This window comes from Aspergillus tubingensis, assembly GCF_013340325.1.
Source record: "Aspergillus tubingensis WU-2223L DNA, scaffold_13, whole genome shotgun sequence".
Classification (NCBI taxonomy): Eukaryota; Fungi; Ascomycota; class Eurotiomycetes; order Eurotiales; family Aspergillaceae; genus Aspergillus; species Aspergillus tubingensis.
Genome location: NW_023336287.1, coordinates 1,281,457 through 1,304,100, shown reverse-complemented (window position 1 = coordinate 1,304,100; position 22,644 = coordinate 1,281,457). Strand labels below are relative to the sequence as shown.

General features: G+C 48.9%; 8 protein-coding genes and 2 non-coding genes across 10 annotated transcripts; 4 read left to right on the top strand and 6 right to left on the bottom strand.

The window, feature by feature from the left end:
* Positions 1 to 6: 6 nt before the first annotated feature.
* Positions 7 to 1,597, top strand: AtWU_10730 (hydantoinase/dihydropyrimidinase family protein; the record flags this gene model as incomplete). Its single annotated transcript, XM_035505834.1, has 3 exons — positions 7 to 54; positions 99 to 1,033; positions 1,078 to 1,597. 3 exons carry the CDS (start codon positions 7 to 9, stop codon positions 1,595 to 1,597), a joined length of 1,503 nt encoding a protein of 500 aa, XP_035361727.1.
* Positions 1,598 to 1,781: 184 nt separating this feature from the next.
* AtWU_10729 (uncharacterized protein) lies at positions 1,782 to 2,069 on the bottom strand (the record flags this gene model as incomplete). Its single annotated transcript, XM_035505833.1, has 2 exons — positions 1,782 to 1,968; positions 2,035 to 2,069. 2 exons carry the CDS (start codon positions 2,067 to 2,069, stop codon positions 1,782 to 1,784), a joined length of 222 nt encoding a protein of 73 aa, XP_035361726.1.
* A 1,371-nt stretch (positions 2,070 to 3,440) lies between these two features.
* AtWU_10728 (uncharacterized protein) lies at positions 3,441 to 4,035 on the bottom strand (the record flags this gene model as incomplete). Its single annotated transcript, XM_035505832.1, has 2 exons — positions 3,441 to 3,678; positions 3,743 to 4,035. The coding sequence occupies 2 exons, from the start codon at positions 4,033 to 4,035 to the stop codon at positions 3,441 to 3,443; spliced, it is 531 nt and encodes a 176-aa protein (XP_035361725.1).
* A 2,587-nt stretch (positions 4,036 to 6,622) lies between these two features.
* AtWU_10727 (MFS transporter) lies at positions 6,623 to 8,148 on the top strand (the record flags this gene model as incomplete). Its single annotated transcript, XM_035505831.1, has 5 exons — positions 6,623 to 6,799; positions 6,855 to 6,869; positions 6,919 to 7,320; positions 7,372 to 7,725; positions 7,795 to 8,148. The coding sequence occupies 5 exons, from the start codon at positions 6,623 to 6,625 to the stop codon at positions 8,146 to 8,148; spliced, it is 1,302 nt and encodes a 433-aa protein (XP_035361724.1).
* Positions 8,149 to 8,384: 236 nt separating this feature from the next.
* Positions 8,385 to 8,500, bottom strand: AtWU_r55. The gene has a single exon (XR_004775238.1). It is a non-coding gene; the product is annotated as a 5S ribosomal RNA (ribosomal RNA).
* A 463-nt stretch (positions 8,501 to 8,963) lies between these two features.
* On the top strand, positions 8,964 to 11,423 carry AtWU_10726 (Zn(II)2Cys6 transcription factor; the record flags this gene model as incomplete). Its single annotated transcript, XM_035505830.1, has 6 exons — positions 8,964 to 9,046; positions 9,107 to 9,138; positions 9,211 to 9,516; positions 9,569 to 9,657; positions 9,711 to 10,315; positions 10,364 to 11,423. 6 exons carry the CDS (start codon positions 8,964 to 8,966, stop codon positions 11,421 to 11,423), a joined length of 2,175 nt encoding a protein of 724 aa, XP_035361723.1.
* Positions 11,424 to 12,102: 679 nt separating this feature from the next.
* AtWU_10725 (zinc-binding dehydrogenase family protein) lies at positions 12,103 to 13,491 on the top strand (the record flags this gene model as incomplete). Its single annotated transcript, XM_035505829.1, has 2 exons — positions 12,103 to 12,259; positions 12,317 to 13,491. The coding sequence occupies 2 exons, from the start codon at positions 12,103 to 12,105 to the stop codon at positions 13,489 to 13,491; spliced, it is 1,332 nt and encodes a 443-aa protein (XP_035361722.1).
* A 1,394-nt stretch (positions 13,492 to 14,885) lies between these two features.
* AtWU_t257 lies at positions 14,886 to 14,957 on the bottom strand. The gene has a single exon. It is a non-coding gene; the product is annotated as a tRNA-Ala (tRNA).
* Positions 14,958 to 17,394: 2,437 nt separating this feature from the next.
* Positions 17,395 to 18,710, bottom strand: AtWU_10724 (Zn(II)2Cys6 transcription factor; the record flags this gene model as incomplete). Its single annotated transcript, XM_035505828.1, has 3 exons — positions 17,395 to 18,234; positions 18,291 to 18,331; positions 18,383 to 18,710. The coding sequence occupies 3 exons, from the start codon at positions 18,708 to 18,710 to the stop codon at positions 17,395 to 17,397; spliced, it is 1,209 nt and encodes a 402-aa protein (XP_035361721.1).
* A 1,405-nt stretch (positions 18,711 to 20,115) lies between these two features.
* Positions 20,116 to 21,870, bottom strand: AtWU_10723 (tannase and feruloyl esterase; the record flags this gene model as incomplete). Its single annotated transcript, XM_035505827.1, has 1 exon — positions 20,116 to 21,870. One exon carries the CDS (start codon positions 21,868 to 21,870, stop codon positions 20,116 to 20,118), a length of 1,755 nt encoding a protein of 584 aa, XP_035361720.1.
* Between the last annotated feature and the right edge of the window lie 774 nt (positions 21,871 to 22,644).

The window sequence follows — 22,644 nt, the reverse complement described above, 5'->3', positions numbered from 1 at the left end:
GTCGCAATGAAAGCTACTCCAGGAATCGACTTGATAATCATCAACGCTACAGTGGTACGTGCCATTCTACTATATAGAAACATCGCTCACACCAGCAGGCCACCGCCTCGGATGTAGTCCCCAACCAAGATATCGCCATCTCCGGTGGCAAGATTGTCCTTCTTGGACAGAATCTCCCTGCACTATTCCCTAGTGCAGCAACACTCGATGCAGAGGGCGCATACGTGACGCCAGGTGGTGTCGACAGCCATGTGCATCTGCAGCAGGATAACTCCCCGACTGGCGATACCTGGGAGTCAGGGACTCGCTCAGCTATCGCAGGAGGGACAACGACGGTTTTAGCCTTTGCGAGTCAAAAACGGACCGACGAGAGTCTGTTTCCCGTAGTCGAGGAGTATCATCGAAGGGCTACCGGCCAGGCGTACTGCGACTACGGCTTCCATCTCATCCTGACAAATCCCACTCCGAACATCCTCGATGAAGAGTTGCCAGTGCTAGTCAGCAGTGGTATCAGTTCTGTAAAGCTATACATGACTTATCAGCCGATGCGACTTGGGGATGGCGAGATTCTGGATGTCATGGAGTCCACCCGTCGGCTGGGGATGACGACGATGGTTCACGCCGAGAATCATGAGATGATCCAGTGGATGACGGAGAAACTGGAGGCGCGCCGCCGTACAGAGCCATATGGTCACGCTCTGGCGCGTCCCAACATTGCAGAGGATGAGGCGACATATCGCGTCATTTCTCTATCCGAGCTGGCCGATGTTCCCATCCTGATTGTGCACATGTCCTCCAAGCTGGCTGCGGCACATGTGCGGGCGGCCCAGACGCGGTTGCTGCCAGTCCACGCGGAGACCTGCCCTCACTATCTGTTCTTCACAAGCGAGCGCCTAAAGGGGAAGAACTTTGAAGGTGCCAAATGCGTGTGCTCACCAGCGCTGCGAGAAGATCCGATGGACCTGGAGGCGATGTGGGCGGGCTTGGCCAACTCAACCTTCACAACAGTCTCCAGCGACCACGCACCATCTAAGTGAGTACCACCTGTGATTATGTAGATCATTGCTGACCAGGTAGATTCGATCACCCCCTCGGCAAGAAGAAGGGCACGTCTAGCTTCACCCAGATCCCGAATGGACTGCCGGGGCTGGAGACGCGACTGCCCACGATGTTCTGCGGCGGTGTGCTCACCGGGCGCATATCCATCCAGAAATTTGTCGAGCTGACCAGCTCGAACCCAGCCAAGCTGTATGGACTTGGGAGCACGAAGGGAACAATCCAGCCCGGTTTTGACGCGGATCTCACGATTTGGTATCCCACGCCAGAGCAGGCTGCCTCCAACGGCACATCGGTCATGACACCATTCCAACTGTCCAACGACATGCTGCACCACGATATCGACTACACGCCGTTTGAGGGCATGGGGTTCACCAACTGGCCTCGATACACCATTCTCCGCGGACAGACGGTGTGGAACCGCGACGCAGGTGGCATTGTCGGCAGCAAAGGAGACGGAGCTTTCCTGAAGAGAGGACCCAGCTCATTGAGCAAGCCTCGGAATGTGTTTGTCAATGAGTTCAATCCGTACTCTAGTTAGTAGTAATGGGGACAAAGCATGAAACCAACATGAGTCACAGAAAACAATGATCATTGACATGGTAACATATAAAATAGTATAGACAGTAGTATAATGCAATCACCCAAGTGCGGTCGATCCAGGTATAATCCCAATCACAGCGCCTTGCACATAAGAAAATTAAAACAAAGCTATCATCACGATACTAACAACCACAACAACAACATTCGGCGGCTTCGAGACAGCACTCGCACCATTCCTCGCAGAGGAAGCAGCAGCACATCGTGATGAGACAGGTGGTCAAGCAGCCACGGTCCTTGGAGGGTTCTTGTTGGGGAGGCGCATATTGCATGGGCTGGGGAGGAGGGTACTGGCCACCAGGAGGAGGGTAGCTATGAAACAGACAGCGTTAGTTTCTGAGCTCGGACAATCATTCATAGTGTTCGGAAGGTACATACTATCCCTGGGGAGGCGGTTGCTGCTGGTAGGACATGGTTGTGGTTCTGTCTGTTCTATGATCTGGACAGAAGAAAGTATTGTATGGGGTCACACAATGGTGGCCAGTGGACCAGCGGGGGAGCTCAGGAGTTATATAGCCGGAATCCACGGAATCCGCTCAGGGCACCAGGCAGGCAGACGCATTGCTGGCCAAAGTCCGTCAGCCCTGCGGACAGACACCAGACGAGCTGGCGGATCTTGGCCCTGCAAATTTTGCTGGGGTGCGATCCACCGCCGAGGGTGCGATTGGATGTGCGCTCAGATGAAAGTGAATCAGCCATCGAGAAAGAGCATGGAAGATCCCCGTGCCGAGCCCAAAGTATTGGCTTGGGAGGAAGACAACATTGGCGCTAAGAATAGATACATATCGAACCCAGGTCAGGTAACACAACACACCTCAATACTCCATGGGCCTGCCAGTGCGGGCGGGCGCATCCGCAACCTACCACAATAACAACCACGCTTTATGGTGATGGTGGCGCCAAGCACACCCTGCCCCGTCGGGCGGGAAAGTGGAGCATCACTTGGGTCAGATTACCTGCCATTTCTCTCATTCTTCCTCATTCAGGAGAACTGAGCCAAGCCGCCAAGAGTTCCGGCAGGGATACTGGGGACACGCTTACTGGTCACTCCTCCAGGATGAAATTGCGCTCTCCCCAAAGCTGTTCCTCGCCTAGAAGCGCCAAGGCCTGGAAGCGCCCCTTAAGGCTGGCGGGACCCACCTAAGCTCCCCCCGGTCATCCAATCACCCCGGACCACCACCATCCCCCAGGGTCTCACGCTCTCCTCGGCTCTGGAAGAACGCTGTTGCCTACGCCATCATCGTGGCTGGTGTCGTTGCATGTGAGGCTGGTTATGCATGGCCATGATTTATTTATGTCCATACTTGCTGCAAGGGGGAACGAATTCCACGTTCGTCCTACTACTCTGTGTTGATTTACTATAGCCTATTGAGTCCACATCACTCTTTTCTAAACTTGACACCTGCATGAAGTGTTCAGTGCAAATTTTATTCCTGGGCTCATACTAGCCAGAGGAGGCTGATAACACCCATTGCAATACATTAATAGTATTGTATCAGATTTTTGTAGACAAACATATGGATTGATTGGCCAGATGTTTATAGCCCCCGTGATATGATTATCAACCTAATGTATATCTGAGTAACTAATATTGCTACTGTGCTTACAATCTGGATGCTTGGGAGTAGCTCTGGTGGTCATTTGATCACACGGGCATACGGTAAATCACATATGGAACTGTAGTAATCATTCCTCATAATCTTCTTGCAGACCTCATGTTCCATCTCTCATGTATAATATCATATAGTGCATCTCCTTTCTACACTAGAAGGGAGCCCAATCGTTTACAAACCCACCAAAGTATCAATCCAGAAGATCGCATGCTGCCCCTCCCCCTTGACATTCAAATCATCGTCACCATTCCGAAACACTGCATCCGGCGCCCCCTCGAACCATAGGTGATATCCCGGCCCATCCTCAGGATATATATTATCCCCTCGCGACGTGATTATATACCTGCCTTCCTCCTTTGGCCACTCCTCGAACCAAAGATCTGTTCCTTCATCATCGAGTCCAATCCAACTAGTAGAAATACCATAGTAGTCAGCTTGTGCCATGCCAAGGTAGGAATGAAGGCACTTCATACTGTCCCTTCAGCGCTAGATATTTTCCCGTCTCGGTCTCCTTGAACCGGTATCCATTGTCACCTTGCTCAACATAGAACCGATCACCCTGTAGTGCTTCCGTGGCATTCGCGTATAGTGTGCCAGAAGAATCGTAGTGTTCAACATTTTTGCGAGAATCGTTCAGGAGCTTGTCGTAGCCGGTGATGTTACCGTTGTCATCGCGCTGGAAGGGCAGGCTGCGGCGATAACTGCGCAAGTTGACGGTGTTGCCGGGGGCGAATTTGGGGTGGTGAGTACGATAAGTGCGGCCCATTGTAATTGTGAGTGTGCGGATCTATAATAGTACAGTGGTTGCAGTGGTGGTATGTTGCTAGATGTTGTCTGGTGGAATGACTGGACCATCGAAATTAGAGGAAGACGTGGCTTATATGCTTATCAAGAGGTTTCTATGTACTTGATCGTCGACTAGATTGATATCATCATGACTATGAACATGTGTTCATCTGCAAAATGAATGAGATGAACTGTCTGTGGGCCTGATCTGGTAAAGTTCGTAATGGCGACCCCGATCACTTCCGAAAAGAGTAATCCATGAAGCCATCTCCAAGGTAGGTGGAGACTTCATACATACCTAGCGCAAATTCCAAGATGATCTATATCCACATACTGTGTATACTGATGATATTCCTTTAAGATGATAGTATGTCATGCTGATGCTATACATCGATAATATCAAACTACGCTCTAGCCATTTTGTCGAGCGCTATGAATGTAGCGGGATGGGGTTATCAGAACTTCCCCGTGAGGACAATCCTGAGAGTAGATCCTATTTACTAAAAGATGCATAGCCACGTAAAGTGGGCGAGGCAGTTGTCTTGGGGCGGGACTGAGACTCATCTTTCGAAGTGTGAGGTAATTACCTGTTGCTGCATATAATGACATGCCTAGTAGTAGTACACACAATCTCTCAATTCCTCTACAGGCGACTCTGGAACATCTTTTAATTGCCTCGCCTTTCGATCTATTTGATGCCGGTAGTACCTCCTTTGACGATTTGACTTCCCACATAAAAAAGACCCGACAAGTTGACTCTTCTAGCAGTTGCGAGCTTCTACCCGACACACTAGCTACACAATAGCCAGATAGGCTAGCGGCAATGAAACAAGTGAGCAGTAATTTTTTTCTCACATACATTTGCCATTTCGAAAGTCAATTAAGGTTATTGTTGGTGTTGTGCACTACACGTAGATCGATAATTGGATACGTCACTATGATGAGCGTCCGCTTAGTTCGGTGGAGCCCCACCACCGCCTCGATTGGCAGAACTTTATTGATCTTTTAAATCACTGCCATATGATGGCAGTATTCAGTGATACAAAAGCTACTTAAGTGCTAGGTAATATTTTCGTATAGTTCGGGATACACTTGTGGCTACTTCGTATTGTAGCACCAAGCCCGGTCAATATATATATTATTTATGTACTTAGGATCATCCTCAAAACCATACTAACGAATCACAAGGCATCCCAATCTCCATAGGACCCTTCAAGATTATGTTTCGAATACATTGAGAGTTTCACATGAGCATTGTACATTTTAATGAGATGAGATGGCAGTTAAGGATATAAATCAGTAACATGTGCATTTTCTTTTTGGACGTTAATTTTCTGATACCGGTGTGCATCATGCCGATTAGACCCTTATCTGGTGCACTGTAGTCTCTCACGTTGCACAAAGTACATGAGACCATCACATTAGACCCAAAGAGGGTTAGTCCGACGAGAGTCTGGCATCCAGCCAAATCCCGGCATGTCAGACGAGGGTCCCTGCAAGTGGAGATGCAGACTATGCTGCTGCTGTAAATCTATCGCATAATGATTTAGTGGTATATGTTTAGTGATGCTTAGTAGATGTTATCGTAAGAGTGGGAGAATATGGGTCCAGGAACGCCGGCGGATAAATCTATAAATGCTGTCCCCATAGTTATCCAGTCCCTGCAGTACCGCGTGCAGCGTCTGAAGCCTAAACTGGTTTTTGGTAGACTCGAATGTGCACTGGGCTATGATTGTGTGTTCACGCAGTTACCTGGATGACTGTCTACTGCAAGAGAGTCATTGAAGCCACCCTATGATAAATTAATTTTGCATGTTGGTGCAGCTATCGGGACTTGCTCGGAGTTCTGGTGCGATAAAGACCTACCATGTGGGCAGAGAAGCATCACTACGACACAGAATATGTATGTGGCGTGGTGAAGAGGATCTGTAATCTGCCGAATTACAAAATCCTAAGAATGCTGCTTCATTATATAGGTACATTCTTGCTTCACGGAGTAACAATATCAGTGATCTGTAGATGGGGCAGAAAGTGTCTCTGTTACACCGACTCTTTAACCTCATTGACCGATACACCGCTCTCTTCCGCGCCAGATGGCAAGTCACGTCCGTCGTGATTATCCCCTTTTCCGTGAGAGGTTTGCTTCATCTCTCCCGAAACAGGCTGGTCCATATTTTCATACCATCATACAATTCCAAAAAGACTTTTGATCAGCGATAACCTTGTTTTGATTTAGGTCCGATCACGACAAAGAAAGCAGCTCGTAAGAGACCCCAGCTGGCCCTACTCGCGCTAATCTTTTCGGCATCCCATCAGTACTAGTAGTGGATCCATGCTGCATGACACGCCAATCAACCAACCACTCAATTATTAATGCACGGTAGCACGGGCGCTTATCAGAGGGTCTGCGGGGTTGGTTATCATTTTGGCAACCATCTATCAAATCATCCCAACATTTCCAACTCTCCAGCACCAGTGTATCCCAGACCACAACCAGGATTTAATAGCTCCATTAACGCAGTCTCAATATCATATTATAAAATCTATTCTCCTTGGAGGGCAACGCAATGTCCACAGTCGACAGCCCCTTGCTGGGGCACAGACCTCAACACCCTCACCCAGATGATGTTGAGCATCCTCTGGGCCACAGTAAACGGCAGCAGGGACCCGGCTCCAATGTTCTCAAAGTTCTAGCTGTCTTCTGGACATTTCTGATAATGGGGGCGGGTGATGCAGCATATGGGGTAAGGACTGTAGAGAAGAACAGACTTGCCGTTATTGAAACTAACACTCGTCCAGCCTTTGATTCCCTACGTAAGTGAAATCTCGCCATCCTGTTGTAGATAAGCTGTTGATTAGAAAGCTTGAAAAATACTACGACATCTCACACGGCACCGTTTCGCTTCTATTCCTATCTCCCATTTGTGGCTACACGCTTGCGGCACTCCTGAACAGCGAAGTCCACGTCCAAGTGGGTCGTCGCGGTGTCGCTTTCATTTCAGCGGCCTGCCACTTGCTAACGTTTAGTATCGTCTCCTTGCATCCTCAATTCCCTATCGTTGTGGTATCTTTTGTGCTGTCTGGGTTCGGCAATGGACTAGCAGACTCAGGATGGAACGCTTGGATAAGCAGCCTGTCTCGCTCGAATGAGTTACTGGGGATGCTGCATGGTTTGTATGGGCTGGGAGCTGTGCTAAGCCCATTGATCGTGTCCGGACTGGTAACCAAGGCCAATGTTCCGTGGTTCTACTTTTACACTATTATGGTACCGCCTTCCGATGTCTACTACCTCCGCTACTTGCTCATATGGATATAGGCTGTGTGCGCTACTATGGAAGCTGTTGTCTGCACCATCGCCTTCTGGGATGATAGACCGATCGCCAGAGGAGCGGGCGATGACACCGATGACAGCGAACATGGTAGCTTGAAACGTGCTCTTTTCCAACAGCCCTATGCTCGGGTGACTTGGATCTGCGCGCTCTTCCTGCTCATTTACGTCGGCATTGAAGTCGCTTTGGGCGGATGGACAGTGGTCTTCATGATGCAGATACGCCACGGTAGCCCGTTTGCCAGCGGCATGGCTGTTACAGGATTCTGGCTGGGCATCACCTGTGGCCGCATTTTCCTCGGATTTGTTACGCCGATGATAGGCGAAGAACCGGCAGTTACAGTATGTCACCTCTCACCCTTTCCACCCTGATCAGCGAATTCGTTCTTCGCTCATGCTCACTTTCTGCAGCTATATTCCGTGTTGGCGATAATCTCCGGCTTCATCTTCTGGCTAGTGCCAAACTTCAACGTCTCGGCAGTCGCAGTCTCTCTGCAAGGCTTCTTTCTTGGCCCTCTATTCCCGGTCCTCATTGCAGTGGCCACCAAGCTGCTTCCCCAATCACTGCACGTGAGCTCGATCGGGTTTGCCTCGGCGATCGGAGGGGCTGGAGCAGCATTGATGCCATCGGCGATTGGTGCAGTCGCAGAAGCCAGAGGGGTCCAGATTCTGCAGCCTTTCATTCTTGGGCTCTCGGGTGTGGCCCTGGTATTGTGGATGTGCTTGTGGTGGATTTCAAAAAGCAATTCACGGACATCGAGTTAAAGAGGCCAGACAGCCTCAAAGAGAAGCGCTCTGTTAATGCACATCATCAGAAAACATCCTGGACGATGCGAGAAGCGGTAACATTATCATCGCTGTGCCAAGGATGGGACCAGAACAATCACCGCTGTTTCACCATTTACCTGATTGAATCTTTGAGTATGAAAACTTCATTTGTTAGACCAGATAGAGAAGAAAATTGGGTAAAAAAAAAAATAAGAAAAGCAAAAAGAGAAGAATACATACAACAGAAGGGATTCGCTGGTGGTCACCCACCCAACTACTAACCTCCCGGCGTGTGGCTTGAGTACGGCTGAGCGGACGGGAAGCCCTATTTTCCACACCCTGTGGTCGTATGTACTGAATATCAGGGGAGCAGGGTCTATATGCATGGCATCGTTATCAAAAAGGAGGTAAATGTTAAGCTGGACCCTTTCAATTGCGCGTTCATATAACTGCTCCACAGTAGTATGCTAGGTTCTGTAGCCCGATCATGGCCATTAATGCATGTCCACTTTTCAGGGAATTGGATCTCGCAGGGATACCATGTAGATTCCCTCACAATCAATTAAAGAATGAAAACTATGGTACAGTACCCTAGCAAAGGTAATCACTACGAGCAGAGCTCCGATGGTTGCGGAAAGCTTCGGGCATGTGACTTGACCGCAGCCCCTTCTGAGGCAGGAATTCCCCGCTTCCGCTAATCATCTCCATCATCGCTTTCTTTCCCTCAAGAAGCTTCTTTTCTCCCCGGATAATTCAATGGTTCGCGATTGTTAGCTCCGGCATAATGGGCGGTGCCCCATACTATACCTACCATGGACACACCACCCCCACGTCGACCTGGTCGCCAGAAGCGACCGCGAGTCCCTGATGCGCTCCGCAAGAGAGCCGCCCGCGCGTAAGCTCCTTCGTCCCATCCAAGCTACAACATAGCCATTGACACTTACTTAACTCATAGATGCCTCCCTTGTCGCCAACACAAGGAAAAATGTACTTTCACCGTCATGATTTGTTGCACCCACGATTCCTAGTCCCTCGACTGATCAGGCCTCGGAGCTGTAGGCCATGGTGGCGGCCCGCCCTGCGCACGCTGCCAGCAATACAACCGCACCTGCCACTTCGAAGATACTCGACCAAAGCCGACAAGTATGTCTGCAGTACCGTCGCAGCGTGAGTTCCAAATGGAGCGCATTATACGTCACTTCCTAGGCGAGGACGTCTCGCTCGATCCCGCTCGGCTAGAGGAGACCGCGGACCTGCTGGAAAGCGGACGGTATCGCGGGACTCCTCCAGAGACGCGAGGGGTGGAGGATGAAGACCAGACACCGGAGAGCTATTCGTTGGAGCCATTGTCAACGAACACCATGCGTATGTCCAAGACACTGTTCATAAGGGCAGCCGTTAACTGGCCTCGCATCAGACTATTCAGGGGAATTGTCGCACTGGAATTTCTCTAAAATGATCCGCCGACGTCTACAGAGCTTGGGTACTCCTAAAGGACAGAAAGATGCATGTGCTCCTCAAATTGCATTCACCCATGGCACCGCTGACGGATTGTTCAGGGCTTAAATCCCTCGGATGGATTCTTTCGCGCTACTGGCCTGCAGTCGGCCAGTTCGTGTGTCGCCTCCGCCATAGGATACTTACCACCTCGTCCTGTTGCCGAATTCCTTACCAATACATTCCTCGAGTATGCACAGACAAACTATTTCTATTTCCCCGAGTCAGTCTTTCGGGAGAAGATGGACTACTATTATTCTGTCGACAGGCCGCTTATGATCGACGATGCGGGTTGGATTTGTACCCTGTTAATGACATTTGCGATTGGCACTCAATTTGCATACATGCAGACTTCCTCGAAGGAGAAGCCTCCTTTTTCGGAAGACATTCCTGACGACCGCATCGGGATGGATCTATATCGGTTCTCGTGTCGTTTGATCCCTGATCTCATCACCACCGCCTCACTTGAGACTGTGCAGGCCTTTCTATTACTGGGCGTGTATACGTTGCCGATTGATACCGCAGGATTGGCCTACACGTACTACGGCCTAGCCATTAAGATGGCCATCCAGAACGGAATGCACCGGAAGCATATTACGCCGTCGGTTTCGCCAGTGATAGTGGAATGGCGGAACCGTTTGTGGTGGACAGCGTATTCCCTTGAAAGGTGAGGCACTAGTCTACGTCGTGTGAAACCGGGCTCACAGTAGCACAGCCGTATCAGCATCCTCCATGGCCGTCCTGTATCCGTGTCTCCCTCTGAAACAGACGCCGACATGCCTGCTGACCTGGTTGAGCTGCGCCAACCCAGCGGTATTTCGAATCTACCGAATGTCACGGCGGCCATCCACTTGACCAAAAGGCTTGAAAAAGTGGCCCAAATCATCCTACGGCTGCGACGATGTCCGCGTAGTCATCAAGATGCCTATCTGCGCCAACTATGCAACCTGAGGATGGAGTTGAGCAGGTGGTGGGACTCGCTCCCGAAAACATTGCACTGCCGCGACCTTGATCCGGCCGGGCCCTTATTTCGGTCCAATGTGCACCTTGAGCTAAACTACGCTACTGCACTTATTTACATGGGTCGGCCTTTTATCTTTCTACAAAACGAGGCCGCGGGTAGCGGTGGATACGGATCAGAAAAAGAGGGTGGTCGTACAGGGTTAGTTGAGACGTTCTCGCGAAACTGCACACAAGCAGCCATAAGAATCATCGACCTTTGTCAGCTGCTGCATGACTCGGTCGGACTCGCGCGCGTGTCATACACAGAGTTCAGTTCGTGCCGCACAGCTTTGCTGGCCTTGATTGCGCAGCTTCTCAGCGGGTCGTCAGAACCGATAGGCGGTGCCCTAACGCGAGGAATGGGCCTAATCCGCCAGATCTGTGTAGGACTGGAGTCGGCTCGGTCGGAAATTGCAGTAATTGAAGCTCTTGAGCGTGCTCGGCAGCAGCTCGATCTCGGCGAACGAAGCCACCCAGGGGAATCATCTGGGACAGGCTATGACCAATTCCAGAAATGGGCCAAGCTCTGGCGCCTAGGTCCTTTGAACTCGGAAGCTTTTCCATCTCCAATAGCGGCTGAGTCGCCAAATAATCCAGGCAGTATTCCTTCATTTGACGGGTTCTTCTCATCATTTCCCCAGGAACTGGATGCGTTCGCCGCCATTCCAGGCTCCGAGGATACTGCAGCGCCGCCTAGCATATGGCCTGTGCCGGATGCATTCCTCTCGTTTCCTGGAAATGTGGACGCCGAATTGGAGTTCGATAGGCCTTAATGAAGGTAGATTGAGTTCCAAGCTGTATATTACGATGTCACTTTTTTTAAGACAATTTTCTAATGGTTTTGATGATGTCACCAGCGACGTCGGAAAGTAGGACCTTCTTTCAGTAGTCGTTAGTTGTTCTGGACCCACAATGGTTTGGAACAACACGTTACTCGCTGGATTTCCTGTCCCAGAGAAATGTTCGGCCCATAGAGAGGTGGTGGACCTGTCTACCCGGTGCTTGGAATGTAGTATTGAGGATCCAATCCTGGCCCGGGTACCGGTACCCGAGTAGACCGTTCCCGGTGTTCCCAATTGACCGGCCCTAGTCAACATCTGCATTGCTTGTAGTATGAGTAGTCACGCGTGATCACCGGCAAAGATCCCTGAAATCTTTGCATAGATACTCGGTCGTGTCTTGGCTAAATTTGAAGTGGAATCACTTTTCTTCAGTGACTAGAGACCTGCAGCAGCACGGGGCAAAAGAAGCTCTCATCTTCGGGATTGGCAACCGAACACACCTGCCCGGGAAAGACTCCGAGTCCGGGACCCAGCGAGCCCGGCATGAGGTCCCGATTCATGGAGAGTCATCGTTAAATAGTATAAGTGCAAGCAGTCCGGGGAAACTAAGATCTGAGAAAATTCAATTGACAATTTTGCATATTCTTAGTGCTTGCCATTGCATGCAATCATGAAGTGGCTTTCGGCGAGATCTCATGCTCCCATACTCAAAATCACCATAAAAGATCCTAGACCAAGTTACACAGCATGGGACCGGGTCGAAGGCACAGTGACGGTGACTGCCCCCTATGACACGAATGTTAACAATATTCAGATCACTTTTGAAGGTATGCAACTGATCCAATCCTTCAACCTTTGGCCTAATGACTTCTAACAAACATTAGGCTCCTCGCGGGTGACTTTACCGCGGCCAATTACCGAACTCCGTGAACCTGCAGCCTGCCACACATTCCTGAAGCTCCAACAACCCATTGAAACTCCTACCTCGCCCACTCATGTCCCCGGAAGAACTTCCACTTATCCATTCTGTTTCGTTATTCCCGACGAACTGCCTCTCGGGTCTTGCATACATGAAAAGAGCAATGGCTGTGTCGATCATCGGCATGCTAAGCTTCCACCAACACTGCGATTCGCCAACTTGTCTCAGGAACTTTGTCGGATTGCGTACTCTATTCGTGTAATGGTTTCCTACCATAGGGCAAACGATGACAAGAGCGGGAGAATAACTACTTCTACAAAAGATATACGATTTGTCCCTCCGCATCAGCCGAACCACCTCCCGCGGAGCCTGCAGACATTCGTAACATTGCAACTCAATTCGAAGCAGCAAGCGCAGAACAAAGCATGTCTTTCTCTGGGGAAGTTATCTGTGGAAGGCTCCTCCATACAGCTGACGCAGGGGCGCTGGGGTTCCTCGGATGGCTCCTCCGACGCATATATCACCATACCGCTTCGCTTCGAAGCAGCGGGAGAAGCGAAGCCTCCTCAACTACGAAACCTACATTATACGCTCAAGGCTTCAACATTCTTAGCGACAAGGCCGAGTACCAAACAGCTCAAGCACCGTGAGGCACAATACCGACAAGCACATGTCGATAATATCACGATGCGATCAGAGGATATCTCATCTACGCAATGGGTCAGGCATGAGCCAGCCCCTGAGGACTGGCTCACCGAGCATCAGAGCGATGAGAGAGTATACTACACAACATCCATACATTTCCCTTTGCGCATGCCTCGGAACGAACACCTCATACCATTTTCTACGTGTCTTCTCTCACGAGCCTATCTTCTCGACATGCGTATGTCGTATTCTACGCCCGACTCGAGTGGACGTCGTCAATCGTTGGAAGCTACGCTGCCAGTTGAGATCGCGGGGTCTTATGACAAGTATATTGACAAGGGGCCGCTATACGATCCGCTAGGTGAACCATGTTTATTTTATTGGGATGCCGAGCCACCACCATATCATGGCCATGAATTATCTCGCTCCAGCGATGTTGTGTCCTTGAGGAAGGGACAACATACCAGTGTTTACCACCATATGGTGACTTCCTGACAGAAGGTGCAGACTAGTCATTAGTTTACCAATGGGATGATACTATCACGTCGACCAAAAGAATGTGTTCCTCTGCTTTGGGTAGAAGGCAAAGTGTTCCACCAACCCTCTTGTAAATAGATCGGCTCTTCACTACTCCATACAGGCAATTAAGTACCCGTTGCGGGCAATTCCACAATGTCATTCAAGAAATGATATTCATTGCCACCACCAACCACGTAGGAGCATTATAGTCCAAGATTCACCCTTGGAGCCGCATTAACCTTCTTGTCAAGGATTTCCCCCACGAGTCCCAAAATGCTTCACAATTCGCCGAGGAAAGGAATACTTTCTGCTATATTCAGGCCTCCCAGTCGTGACTATATAAACTCGTCTTCTCCCTCCATTCTTCCTTCTTCTCTCCAACTTCTCGAATCATCCATGCTTACCACCATGACCTCGCAAAGTCCACTATAAAGCTCCTCTAGAGCGATTCAACAATACATATTCGAAATAGTACTCATTCATGTCCATAAAGATACGTCAAGCTGATGGTATCATTCAATTAAATACAGATAGGCATTATCTACTCTTCCGGACCATGGTTTTCGGTATTTTTTAATTACCATATAACTTATATTAGGTACGTACCTATAAGCCAACCAGAATGGGATAATAAGTCGCTGTATTGCAGTCACTGCTCATTAACAATTTGCCCAGGGCAAAATCCCAAATGCGCAAGTCTTAACGACGAAGGCGGAAACAAATATGATATAGGAAATTCATCATAGACCCAAGTATAGCATAAGCCATTTAATAGCCCAGTGCGCCAATCTAAGGACTTTTCCATCCAACGGCAAATAAAAATACTAGCGGGTCCTAAAGGCAATCACCTTATAGAGAAGGTCGGTCGGCACTGACACTCGGAACAATGCGCAAACTAGCTCATATGTCGTTTGCACCACGACTTGAAACCTTTCATCCATGAGCACGCAAGGGGCGAGACTTGGCTACCGAATTCGCCAAGTATGCTGTGTGGATGGATAAGGGCTCGGCCTATACTTTAGATATACTAATCGAGACTCTGACTGCCAGCTTCCCTCCACGAAGGCAGGGATAGCATATTATCTCAGGCAGAGATATGTAAAAATGGGATCCCTTGCAAAGATCATGGATCTTTAAGGTGTCTTCAAGGGTATTTGGGGGATAACGAAATTGGTTTTGATTCTCATCGGAGACCATCATGACAAAGTGCCGAGAACTAAAATTGAGATCCAAACTGCAGCATAAGGGGCCGGCGTAATGTGTAGTTAAGTCAGATAGTGTGTCAATTAAGTGGATCCCCACGCGGGTAACTGTACCCAGAATATGTCCCGGCAGAGGGACCAAAAAAAAAAAAAAGAAAAACTAAAAAATGGACTCGCCGGGAATCGAACCCGGGACCTCTCCAATGCGAATGGAGCGTCATACCCCTAAACCACAAGCCCAACTTGATGTTGAGTTGCCCTACACTGCGCTATGTAACGCACCTATTTCCCCTTTTGCCATTCTTGGTAATCTGTTATGGCCACCAGCTCGATGAAGCCCAATTGTCAAAGACCCCGATTTGTAGTACTAGCTAAACTACTAACGGCATTGCAACTACTGGATCTGATAGGTTCTCCATTCAAGACTGATTAGATTACATAGATATCTGATAATTGCTCATTGATGTAAATGTACTGCCTGTCGGAAGATTCCGGTCTTCCTAAGATGCCCACGGATCCTGCCTACTCAGCATCGGGAACATCCTAGAAACAACCACTTAACTATTTCGTAGGTAGTACGTGTGTCTGTCTGCATGAGACTTAGCTTCTTATTGCTTAGTTGATTAGTGATAAATTTATGAATAATTTACTAGCGTTAAGTGCTTGGCTCATTTCACTACTTAATATATATATATATCCTCTAAGTGAAAAAGTAGTGCTTATTGCCCGTAATTTGCGAATTCGCCCAATTTGATCTTTAACAAGATGTTGATGGTGATCGACTCAATGTGTGAATTTGGAATACAGTACTTCACCTTTGCATGAACCATGAATGTGACATTAACGTATGGAGAGTCACTGTAGACAGACGGCGCTGAATTCAGCTGGCCCATTGTCTTTGCAACCCCTATATAAAAGGGAGCTTCCGTCCCACTATTTCATCTTTTAAATCCATCTGAAGCCATACCGTCCAATTTCCATAGATCAGAAGATGGTCATACTCTGACTTCCTAGATCAAGCCTTGAGATACATTTCTGAAGCTTCATCCTGGTGTATCGATTTCGAGTCTTAGTATGCACTCACACATTCCTATGTCTATATCACGCCAACAGACAAAACTTCTGTAGAAATGCTGGAAACTGCGACAGATATTACCAGCTTTCCTGGCTGATACGCCAAACCCTATGACTACGAAGAACATGATCCCGACCTATCAGCTTCTAGCAATGAGGATAAAGAGAAAGCATATCCAAGAGGCAAGCCTTAATCTTCAGATGGGAATCCTTCCCACATGCTGACTTTGAACTCAGGGCAGTATTATTTTCTTATGGTTGGTGCCCTCAAACTATATTATCATTGAGAAAAGTTGGCTACAATATATATTCAAACGGCCAGGAAATGTTCACCACCCTGAGACCAATGTGCCACATCCCACTGTCCAACGATGTTGGCATTTTTTTGTGTCAATAAGAAGTGGGTACCGTCTCTCCTATGTACAGAATAATTCCCTTGGTATTACCGCAGGTGAAACCATCGCTGTAAATGACAAGCACAATGTGTTATTTACCATGAGGTTTGCTTGGCCACAAAGTGTGCGAACGAAATCCGATGATATGCGAGGCACGCACAGATGGTCATGCTTTCTTGGCTTCTTGGCTGATAGTCGAGGGACAAAGACCATGCGTCGCGGTGTATGGACTATTCTCCATTTCAACAGGCGAAACATAAACCCACCAAGCGATCAAGTACAGGGCTCACTTTGGACAGGGTGAGAAGTGCACAGACCATGGGTTGTTAATGGGAACCGCCAGGTGCTAGGCATCGATTACGACGAATCTTTCACTCCCGTGCCCAACGATTCGCACCCAAGATGTTCATGACCAACGTAGCGATAGAGAATCACCGTTGGGAATAGTGTGATATCGTTCGTTTCTATCTACCTGAATGCTCAATTAAGAAGGCTAAAGCACCTGTATGAAAAAGCCTACTGAGTATCACGAAGGACCACCCGCGCTCATTTACCTACTGAAGATGGCCCTATACGGACTCCGGCCAGGCGGCCCATCTCTGGCACCGCACCTTTGATGAAAAGCAGCAAGAGATCGGATTGATACATTTGCTTGAAGAGGGGGCATCTGTGCTCAGCATGCAAGGGACACAACTCAAGCTGGCCGGTATCGATCATGCTGTCATTCATACCGGGTTGATCGCAGAGAGAGATCAATCATTGTGAAGTCGTTTACTCGAGACCTCGACAAATGCATGCTATTGGTGATGAGTTACTTGGTCAGTTCAGCCGGTCTGAACCTGCAGAATCTGTGCTATAATCTCCAATTCGGAAAGACGGCATACCGGCGTGATGGTTCCTGCAGCCTGGCAACCACACGAATACAAACATAATGATGCGTTCTTGGATGGAGCTTGCTACTACCTATTTTCTCATATAGTCACTACCTTGGACTTTCTCCACGTTGTATGTAAAATCTGACAGCAAGCACACTGGATATTGAAACTATATACATTGGTGCATTAAGTCTTCGAAACAGTACACAACTATATACAATGCAAACTCAGGGTGGTGTCCCAATATGTCCACAATACATGTCTTTCGCTAAGATATTTACGCGTGAAATGAAGCTAAGTAGAGTCATAAGATAACCCAGTTGACCAGACTAGTTACGCCAGAATGACAGGAAATTGATACCATGTCAACCCATCTAACATGGATGAATCCTCGTAGCCACTGGTAATGGGCAGTCTACGTCTCATCTCCCTATCCTTTCGCCACTGTTCTCGCAGGAAATCGGCACTTTTCGAAAAGACGGCTGACTTCCACTCTTCGTGTATATTGTTCAGCTTCGCAACTATGATACGTTGATGCGCAGAATTTCTTGCGGACAGGCCTGCAACAACCAGTGGCCAGCACAGTATGTTGTGCGAAGGCGAGTGCGGAGGCAGATGCTGTAAGTTGTTTATGAAGTCATCCACCAGAGAGTGAACTGTGTCGTTGTCGTCGGATCGATGTGGTGGAAAGAGTGCCCTGATGTGGATTCGGCACGCCAGACTGTATAGGTTCGATGTAATGACATCATTGAGATGCTCCTGGTCCATAGTATTGTCATGAGTGAGCTGGCTTTGATAGGCCATTAATTCTTGGTCCAACAGCAAAAGTTCCTGTCGTGCGGAAAGCACGTCGGCAGATTTGCTAGACTGTAAGTTATGAGACAGACGGGATATGCGGTAAATGGCGATGAACAAAGACTGTGAGGTTCCCATGATATGGCCGTGCTGAATTAGGCGGATGATTGACGGGGAGGCGAAGATAGGATCCGCGTGTGCGATCAATAGTTTGGAGCCCAAAGAGAAACGAGCTAAGGCAAAAAAGTAGCAAAACATCTCAAATAGATATCCTCTTAACTCAGTGTTCATGCTGCCGCAGTGAATGCGATTTTGCAGCAGAAAAGCCGCTGCATTGAGATGCGGAAGGATTCTCTCGCGGCTCGTAAAATTTTGAGTCTAAGTCTGTCAGTATACTTGCTCAGAAATAACGCGCTGCATTGCAATTCGCATACCTCATGTAGACATAGCAACAAGACGGACAGCGGAGTGTAGTCTAGGTTCATATTAGCCAAATATGAATTGGATGCGTAGGGATGGTTTTTACCAGAAAGAGAAACGTCAGATGGCGAAGCGAGGGCCATTTCGCTCTCAATTGCTCCTCTGAGGCTAGACACAGCTTGACCGTAGTATTCAGCGGCGGCATGCTGTAATTGTGGGTGGTTACGGTAGTATTTGAGCAAATCCGCCGCGGCTATTGCAAGGACGCAACTGCGCACAACATGACTCTTTGATAGAGCAGGAGAAAGCCACTTCAAGTAGTCTGTCCTTCGAGATCCAGTTCTAGTTGATAACCATCTTGGGCTAGCGTTGAGGAAGTGACGGAGCAAGCGGGAGACTATGTCGAGCGTTAGGACTGAGAACACGTTCACCATCCCTTGTGCCTGGTCAGGGAGTAATTTCTCGGCCAATCCCGCCCTTGTCTTCCGGCGTTTGGGCCATACAATCGAGTCAGCAGATTCCCACTGGCATTCAAGGCGGTTACGCTGACAGCCAGTGCAGGAAGGGCGACGCTCATCGCATCTCTTTTTCCGCCGCCGGCATGTCAGACATCCCGATCGAGATCTCACGGAAGGTTTTATACAACGATCAGTAGTTTTCATAAGAAGCGTATCTCGCGTCATAATATCAGCAAGGGTTGTTCGGGCAAGTGAAGGTAGCGGGGAGCCATCATATCTTACACTTCAACATCATCAGAGTTTGGGATTTTTGACCTGCGGGGTTGGCTTACGACTTCGCGGAACAGGCACATGACCTTAATGTTATTCTACTTTTTCAGGTAACGCCACTCGAGTCGGTCGTTCATATAGTATCATTTTAAAGATATTTTGTTCAGATTATTTTGACTACCAGAGACTGGCACAGCCTTATACAGAGCCTACAAATTAAATAAAAGATAAATGGTATTATCGGTATTTTTCTGGAATTTCTAGTCTGCGTTAAACATAATTTAAGTGGAGTATACATGTTCAGCCCATCGTATAGGTATGAATACTGACGAAAGTGAAGCTATGGATTCATGACGAATATTATAATATCTGGTATAAACCTCAGGTAGATTATAGGATGATTCCCGCGACTATCGCGGAGGTATCTTGATGTGAGAAAAGCTTCTTTCTTTCTAGATTTCATTACATGGCGGGCGACTCGGGCAGGAACTCCGTTATCTGATGATTGAGTTTTTGCATGAAGATTAAGGTTCAGCCTAACCAGATCCGGCTTGTAATAGCCGCGCTGGCAATTGAAGTAACCAAATCAGGACAACGCTGTATACCCCGGCAATTACTTTTGCCGCCCGTGCTGGACCCTGACGTGCTCTGTGGTAACAGGCATGCGCATGCAGCGGCTGCAGAAAGTGGTGTAATAATGTCAGACTGGAGCTGCAAAGACAGATTGGTCAGGTTGAGTGAAATACTGCTACTGACTAGATTTCTGTGACGCGTGACACTGCTGAAACCGTTACTTGCTTGGGAGCTGATATTATAACTACTTGATCTTATACGGTGTTACCATGGGCTACTTCGTAACCTAGTACTTGAATTAATAACAGGACGTTATGTACAATTAGCAAAGCTTATTTTCAATTCGGGTTGAATAAATTACATACTCCGGTCGTAGGGTATACAAAGTAAAAAGCGTACTAATAATGCCGATATCTCTATAGTCTTTCAGGGGCCGCAGAAATGTGATCGCAATCAGCGATCAGCGCAAGCCTATCTGAGACACGCCCACCCCTCTAGCCTCCTAAGCAACCTCCCGAGGCTAATTCATGTTCCGCTTCTAATACAAAGGAAGCTTGTAGGCGTCGAAATCGTAGATCCAAGTATCATATGAGGCCTGGTCGAAAACACAATCCATGGTAGTCCCATTGTTGGACCAGAGAGGGCGAAGGGGCCATGCACAGATTTTCTGGTGCTCGCCTTCATTGTCTCCCTGAAGAACAGTCGCGTTCAGCGTCACAGGAACCACACCGTTCTCCACCCAGTCGATCATGACGGCCATATTGGTTTGCGGGAAAGGTCCGTTCGGTTGTTCGCTGTTTGTGCCGCAATGAGCCATACCGGGGACCAGGTACAGTCGGTAGAACTCGCCTAAGGCGGCAGCACTTGTGTTGAGAGACTCGTTGGGGAACATAATCTTGCGCACAGCCTCGTAATAGTGGACAGACGAGGCAGTGGGCACACTGGGGTCCTGCTCACCGTGGAAGTGCAGAACCTTACCACCGGATTGCTGGAGGACGCTGAGATCGGGGTTGTGAGTCATCAGGGTGTCTTCGTACATTGTCCATCCCATTTGCATCCAGTCGCGGATGGTGTCATAAGTAACATTGTCGAGAGTGGTTAGCGTGTCCGCTTCCTGCAAGTTCACGAACTTCGCCACAAACTCAGCCCCGTTACCGTCAATACTGAGGCCCCAAGTGCCGGTTTCTGAGTCGTAGACGGTTTCAGCATCGTCAAAGTCCGCACCGGGTTGGAAATACAAGTAGGCCTGACGACCCTGGGTGTCCTTCAAACCGGCGAGCAGTGTCTGAACCAATTCGACGGCTTCTTTGGTGACGGTACCGTTCTGCGCTGGGGTCGAGCTCATGGACTGCCGTTTACTAAACCCGAGACCAAGACTGCTGCCTCCGGAGCTGGCCGCGCAGTAGTAGGGAGCGCCGATCAAGGAGGTGTAGTTGAAATGCAGCTTGCACAGGTCAGAGCGGGCGACAACTCCGTCTGCGCGGCCATCCAGCGGATCGCAAGCAGCGATGGTGGCGTTTACAATCAGCTCCAACTCGCACGGAGGCGGGTAGTAATCCATGGTCTGTTCAACGACGTTGGACACCAGGTGGTTGATTTGCTGATGGGCAAAGCGGAAAGCCGGCGCACCAACGATAATACCGTCGTAATCATAGCCATACCGCTGGGCCTGAGACCAGCCCTCACGGCCGCCCTCAGAGCACGACTGATAGTAGGTATAGACCTTGTCATTTCCGGTGTTATACACATTGCGGGTGAGTTGACGGCCGATTTCCATCATTTCATGGATACCTTGGTAGCCGAACATGAAGGTGTTTTGCCAGTCGACAGTGCCATTGGCAAGAAGGAAGACGTCGTCAAAGGATTGACCATTAAACCCACCGTCGGTGAGGCCGGCGACCGCTCCATACATGAGACCACCGGGCAAGGACCCAGAGGTACTGGAACCCTCGTTAATATCGTATGCCTCGCCGCCGGTGGTAAGGAACCGATTCTTGAAATCAGCTGGGGCGGGCAGCCAGTAAGTGAGGGCTACTCGGTCATTCCGACCGGTGTGGGTGTAGTTGAAGGTGACATCGCAGTAGCTGATGGTAGCAGCCGGATAGAAATTGGAGCTGCTGATGGAAACATTCGAATGGATGGTAGTCGAGACGGAGCTGGAAATCATGGAGATGCCCTGAAAGGTGCCATCTGCAGGTAACGCAGCCTTGATGTAGGAATCGTTGCAAATATCAGAGAGGCTGGTGGCATGAGCAGCCCCTACTGCCGCAGCCAAGGGGAGAATATTTCTCATATTGGAGAAGGTAGAATGAAAGCGGAAAGATCTTAATTGGATGTAGAAGAATGAATGTAGTTCTGGACATGCTCATCGAATACTGCGGGTGGCTTTCGCTTTTAAGCTGCGATTTTACAAACCGTTAGAAAATTGGACGCGTGTGCATAAATACAAGTAAGTTCCAAACGCATAGGAGATGACACATGCAGTCGCAGATTGATCGGTCGAGCCGTCTCGCATCAACAAGAAAATCCATGCTATGGTATGTTTCACGGGTCTTTAATTACCAGGGACTTCGATATTGCCATTAAGCTTCCCGGGCCGCGAGCAACAGACCCACTGAGTGACGACTCCCCGGAGGTCGGAGGGTAAGATTGAGTTCATCGCCGATCCTTAGGACTGCGTGCAATACTCATGACTGGCTGACCGAATGAAGTCTTCGAAGTGCATACTTGGCATATGAGCAACGATCGTGAGTGTATCAATAGTAACGTTTCATGATATCCTACCGGCACTGCTGCTTGCTTTTACTCATGTCATGCGGTAATTCAGCAACGGGAAAGAATTATCTTGCAATGCTAGTGGGCTGGAAGGGTCAGCGGCCCACTGATAACACCAACGCCTTTTACGCATTTACTCACAGTAACTAGCGCCGCGTAAGCTCCCGCCCTTCCATACACCCCTGTACTCGGCCCTAGCCCAAGGTCAATCTCCGTTCCTGCAGCAGATACGGGGCAGCGGGGCGGGATCGTCCGTCTCACCCAAGGTCTGAATATTCTCCTCAGCCTTGGA